At 40.7% G+C, this 6,177-nt stretch overlaps 1 protein-coding gene across 2 annotated transcripts; it reads right to left on the bottom strand.

Moving 5' to 3' along the window:
• Positions 1–2,487: 2,487 nt before the first annotated feature.
• LOC138831512 (gamma-crystallin A) lies at positions 2,488–4,924 on the bottom strand. Of its 2 annotated transcripts, XM_070028661.1 has the most exons (4): positions 4,623–4,924; positions 4,278–4,520; positions 3,429–3,431; positions 2,488–2,824 (listed from the first exon to the last, which is right to left on the bottom strand). In XM_070028661.1, exons 1-4 carry the CDS (start codon positions 4,629–4,631, stop codon positions 2,552–2,554), a joined length of 528 nt encoding a protein of 175 aa, XP_069884762.1. In that variant the 5' UTR covers positions 4,632–4,924; the 3' UTR covers positions 2,488–2,551. The 2 variants fall into 2 exon arrangements, with proteins under 2 accessions (XP_069884762.1, XP_069884713.1); XM_070028612.1 differs by lacking the exon at positions 3,429–3,431.
• Positions 4,925–6,177: the final 1,253 nt, after the last annotated feature.

The following is a 6,177-nucleotide window of genomic DNA, read 5'->3' as shown; positions in this document are numbered from 1 at the left end:
CAAGTCTGGACTCTTTACTAATCACTCACTTTTATTCACTCATTCCCCCAGCTGTGAGCAACCACAAATCTCTTTGCTATCTCTATAACTTTGCTTGTTCTGAGTAGTTCATATATTATATGATCTTATGCGACTGGACTAATTTCCTTCATGTTTTTAAGGATCATTCATATGTGCTGATCATTCATATCAGCCAAATAATAGGCCATTGTTTGTATATATCACATTTTGTTTATCCAATAACCCATTGACAATTAGACCTTTGGACTGTTTTTTTACCTTTTGGCTGTTTTGTGTATAAGGTTTTGTTTGAACATAGATTTTCAATTTCTTTGATTCTATTCATAGGATGGAATTGCTTAATTAAAGCTATGAAGGTATATGAATGTGGCTGGGAATGTGGCTTAGTGGTTGAGTGCTTGCCTAGCATGCACAAAGCCCTGGGTTCGATTCCTCAGCACCACATAAATAGAAAAATCTGGAAGTGGGGCTGTGGCTCAGGTGGTAGAGTGCTAGCCTTGAGCTAAAAGAAGCTCAGGGGTCAGTGCCCTGGCCCTGAGTTCCAGCCTCAGGACTGGAAAAACAAAAACAAAAACAAACAAAAGATATATGTATGTTTTCTTTATAATTTGGGCTCTTAAATTTAGTTCTAGCCTTATACAGAATTAATTTTTTGTATGTGATACGAATTAGAGGTCCAGTTTATTTTTTCATTTTTCCCGCTTTTCTTTCTTTGCATCTGGGTATTTCATTTTCCCAGTACTATTTGTTGAAAAGACTATTTTTTCCCAACATCTTTGTCAAAACTCAGTTGGATATAGATATATAGGTTTACTTCTGGCTTCTCTATTATATTCCATTCATCCATGTTGTCTTTATGTTACACCTCACTGTTTTGATTACCATTTTCCATTAAAAAGTCTATTATAAAACAACCAGTAGGGCTAGGCATAGTGACCTACTGTAATCCTAATTAGCTGCTCAAGAGGTACGGATCAAGAGGATCATGGTTCAAGGATGGCTTTCAAAAGACCCCTTCTCAATCCATAGCTGTGTGTGGTGGCAGGTATTTGCCATCCCAGCTGTGTGGGAAAATGTAAGTAGAATGATTTTGGTCTGAGGCTAGCTCAGCCCCTATCAAGATCCTACTCCAAAAAAACAAAACAGAACAACAAGAACAAAAAAAACTAAAGAAAAAAGAGTTGTGGGCATGCTCAAATGGTAGAGCACTTGCCTAGCAAGGTGAGGCCTTGAAGTCAAACCCTAGTACTGAAAAAAAAAAAGGCATTTGGGATAGGCATTATTTTTATTTAAGTAAATGTAGAGAAGATACTAACTTTCTGGGAGGGCAACTGTACTAGAGTGCAAATAAATTCCAGAGATATGTATAATAGCAAATATGAATAACTTATTCCATGCAGTTGAGCCTCTGATGGCTGAGAATTGATTTAAAAAAAAAATCACACTGGGGTTCAAAATAAAGATGTTCAAATTATGATGATAAATTTCAGGGAACACTGAGGTATACTAATTTCTTACATTTACATTCATATACCGATTTAAAGGCAACAGAATGTGGTCTCTTCCCATCTTTTTCATCATACTTATCCTGGAATTTAGTAACGTGGGAATTTGTCATCACTAGTAGTTTTCAGTAAGGTAATTTAAACAACGATAGTAAGAACTGATTTGTGGGGGCATTGGTGGCTCACACCTATAATCCTATCTACTCTGGAGGCTGAGATCTGAGGATAGCCTTTCAAAGCCAGCCTGAGTATGAAAGTCCATGAGACTTTTATTTCCAATTAACCATTAAAAATCTGGAAGTAGAGCTGTGCTTCAAATGGTAGAGAGCACGAAGCTCCAGGGATAGCACCTAAGCCCCAAGTTTAAACCCTAGGACCAGCACAAATTAAAAAGAAAAAAGAAAAAATAATGAATTCATTTGCTCCGAGATAAACTAGAAAGTAGGATAACCAACATTCCTAATTTCTCTGCAGCTTTTGAGAGCTTCTGGGATGCATTATTTTTTCTGCTAAAACGGGAGAGTCTCAGGAAAAGTAGGCTAACTGGGTTGCTCTAGAGTTGTTAACAGAGGCAAGGTAAAATATTAGGCTATTTAACTCTTAGCCCTTTTCCAAGTGAGGATGATCTAAATCAAGCAGGCCATTTCTACTTTGGAAAATTCTGCTTAAAACACGCTCTTCTTGTATCCTTTCTCAAACCAATCTAACTGAGACATCAGCTACTCTCACCCCATCCTCAGTCTTCCCTTGTCTTTGGTGTTGAAACCACAGTGAGCTTTATGTTTTCCCTTTCCCTGGGGTCCTTTCCTCTCTCTTGTAGACCAAAGGTCTCTGTAAATACTGTGTCCTGATCAACAGGAAGGAAGTGGATATTCCAAATAATGTCAGGGTCAGATAAGTTGCTGGGATCACTACCTATTGGAAATCAGTTAGTACTTAAAGATAAGCAAGAGCCACTTAGTGCCAGGCACACAGGTTTTAAGTTTATTGCATCTTGATGTGGATTGTAACAAGAGAAGCAGGACCTAGTACACGTCGATGACTCGTCTCAGAGAGCCAACTTTGGCATCCATGGCACCCCAGTCGTGGTAGCGCCTGTAGTCTCCAGGTCTGAGCAGGTACTGGCGGCCCCGGTAGTTGGGCATCTCATAGAGGATCCAGCAGCCCTCCAGAACGTGGAGGGAGTAGATCTCATTGAGACGGAAGCGATCGTGGATGCAGGAGCAGTCCTCTGTGAGCTCAGACACAAGGCCGCGGTAGTCATCTCTCTCATACAACCTTATCCTGTGAGAGCTGGTCTGTTGGGATGAGAAGAAGAAAAGTCATGGCGTAGATGCTTAGTGTCAGCCAAAGAGATGCGATCAGGCTGTCTCTTCGTGAAGCATGGTCTTTGGTCCCTCCTGTGAAGCATGTGTCTTCCCTAATCCCACTACTTACCTTGTTGTTTTTACAGATTAGAAAGTGTATTAAAATAAAGCTGACCTGACCAGTGAACTAGAGATCTTGCAGAAGAAATGAACATTGAAATGCAGGGAATAAAGGCATTTCCTTTGTAAGTAACCAGCTGTCACAACCCTGGGTAATGAGTCTGCAGAAGAGATTTAAAGTCCCTCTCCATTATGACAGCATGTAACTGCATCCTATCCACTGTTTTGTTTTTTTAAAGTCATTCCTTGCATTCTTGATCTACAATGGCTCATATTAGCTCCAGGTCTATCTTGTCTTTCAAAGAACATTTTTCCAAGCCATTTAAACCATTTTCATTTCTTGCCCTCAAAGAAAGGATCTATTTTTTTATTTATATCTCCATGCATCTTCAAATTTTCCTTGCCTGCATCTGGTTTCAATTCTTGAATCTCCTTGACAAGCCACATAATTTGTGTCATCAGACTGTATCAACACGTGCTCCATACGACTGAAAAGCTCTTTGGTGTGGGCTGTGTCCATGAAATACTATTTATCTTTCTCTGCTCCTTGTAAGAAACTAGTTGGTAATCACTCCTTGGAAAAACAAAGTCACAAGAGATGTAGCATGCTGTTCTATGCTAGTGTACAGGAGAGTCTAGTAAAGAAAATCACCAATATAGGCAGAATGCCTTCTCATTCATTGTCCTTCCAGGTTCTGGTAAGTTTTTATTTAAAAAGAATTACCTTTGACTTATTTTTGGCAAGGAAGGAGATTTTTGGTTAGCAATTAGGGATCTCCTAGATGTTACCTTGTTTTATTTAGTTAATTTCTTATTCAAATCTGTGTATCTTGACTGTGCACAGTATTTCTAAGTAGGTACCATGTATGTTAAACAATGGTTAATATATTATTACCTTGTATGGTTATCATGTTATGGTGAGAGTTAAGTTTAGCATGCCCTCTCAGCATTTTAAAAGAATATGATATGTGATCATTAGCTGTAGTCAACATCTAAAATATAGCTCTTGAACTATCTAATTGTAAATTATTTGACCACCATCTCTGCCAACCTTCCTGTCCAGCTGCTCCAGACTTTAGTCATCACCGCTCTTCTCTCTGTTCTGTTAAACCAATGTTTATACGCTTCTGCAAATAAGCCTAGTCATGTGGCATTTACCTTTCAACCCTCCAGGATGCTCTACAACTTTGCAAATGACAAGATTTAACTTATGTGTCCCTATCCTTGCTGAGAACAGCAATAGGAAGCAACTAGCAAGCAGGGTTTGACGGTCCCTGATCACCGATGCTATGACTTCCTTCAGTGAAGGTGAAGCCAGACTCACGTAAGGGATTGAGCGGCAGGAGCGGATGGAGTCGCTGAAGCCCATCCACTGCTGGTAGTCGGGGTAGTCGCCCCGCCGCAGGAAGTACTGGTAGCCCTGGTAGTTGGGGCGCTCATAGAGCATCCAGCAGCCGCTGTCCACGCGGATGGAGTTGCAGCGGCTGAAGTAGGTCTGCAGGTTGGGGCAGTCGGTGCTGCACTCGTAGCAGCGGCCCTGGAAGCCGCGGTCCTCGTAGAAGGTGATCTGCAATGTAAAACATTGGTGACAGCAGATGGTCAGCTTGAAGGTGCACCCCCCACCAGACCCAACACCCAGCAGGCACGAATGGCACCTCTGTTGGCTCACCTTTCCCATAGCTGTTGACAGCGAGTGGTCAGTGTCCAGTGTGATGGGGACAGGAGTAGCAGCGGGTATATATAGCAGGATGGTTGCTGTGCTGGCAAGAACCACACAAAAGGGACCTGGGGGTCATGCGTAAGGGGATTTCTGTGTTCTCACTCTCGCTCTCTCTTTTTCATTTGGGATCATGGGGCTGGGGGCTCTCATTCTTTCTGGCATTTTCGACGTGTCCTCCCTCCGCTCCAGTGAAAGGAATTAATGTCAGCAGAGCCATTATGACCTTGGAGACAAAGGGCGCCTTTCCCATCCTATGCAGCTCTCTGGAAATACATTACATGGCCAGCATTTTGCAATGTTTTGCCTATAGAAACTGCTGAGGTGGAGCTCGGGGAGTTGCATCTGCAGGAGCACATGAGGATCATAAATTCCAGAAGGTTCTGAAGAACAAGAGGGGCAGCAGAAAGTCTCAAGCAACTCTTCAGGTAGAATGACACATGCATTTCTTTAGCAGTACAATAGGGTTCTGGTTTTGGTTTTTGTGGTTGTTTTTTTTTTAAGCCTGCACATGTTTAGGATAAAAAGATGAGAACTGTGTACATTAAAATGTCAATGATGAGTGTTAATGGATGGCAAGATTAGAATTCCTCCTTTTGTTTTTACTTCTTTTTGCTTTTTTAATTTCTTTAATTTTCTATTATAAATACGGTTTGCAATTCCATAGTAAAATTAATTTTTTAATTATTTTTAAAATATATGAGTTTGAGATGATGGTAAAAATATTTTTTGGAAATAGATATATTTCCAAGTGTTTACATAGTAAACTCTTCATTTGAAAATAAACATTTGAACTGGAGGTCTAGCTCCAACTATGAACCCAGCAAGCATAAGGCCTTGAGTTCAAACTTCAGTAATATCAATAAATAAATAGACAGATAGATCATCCAAGAGTAGGAGACACTTATAAAATAGGAAAATGTACAGAATCCTTTCACTCCCCTCCCATGGCCACCCTTCATCCAGAATTGCCTTTTAATTTTATAACTAGTGTTACAATTTGCCTGGTGTTTTCCTCATCAAAGTTACTGAGTCCAGTGACTACTTGAAAAGCTTTTCCCATTGCTGTCTGCTACTGATTGTGAGCCCTATCAGCTATGTAGAGGTAGAAAATGATCCAAACTTCAGATTGTCTTTTGTCATTCCATGCCTTCATATGTGTGAAGATGAAATCAAACTCCTTTGTGCTTCTGTCCCATGGAGGGAATCTAAAAAGATATCTAACTACAGCTAGCAATACATTCACAATGCTGTTTCTGAAAACACTCAGCCACACTTACAACAACTGTGTGGATAGTAAGAGGAGAGGTAGCAAAAGGCAGCAAGACAAACTATCCTCTTCTAACTAGCAGAACTGGACAAAAGAAAACTGGGTGTAGTCACAGGGTAGAGCCCTGGCAGTATGTACAGGAACTACAAGTCACTTGCCCTTGCCTCTGCCTCCATCCTAATGCTGCAAGTCTCCCAGCAAATCTCAGGAACAACTGAGATTAGGCTCAGTGTAGAA

This window comes from Dipodomys merriami, unplaced genomic scaffold (assembly GCF_024711535.1).
Source record: "Dipodomys merriami isolate MVZ:Mamm:240054 unplaced genomic scaffold, mDipMer1.0.p SCAF_1, whole genome shotgun sequence".
NCBI lineage: Eukaryota > Metazoa > Chordata > Mammalia > Rodentia > Heteromyidae > Dipodomys > Dipodomys merriami.
Note: the sequence above shows the minus strand (reverse complement) of the source record. Positions and strands in the feature narration are given on the sequence as shown.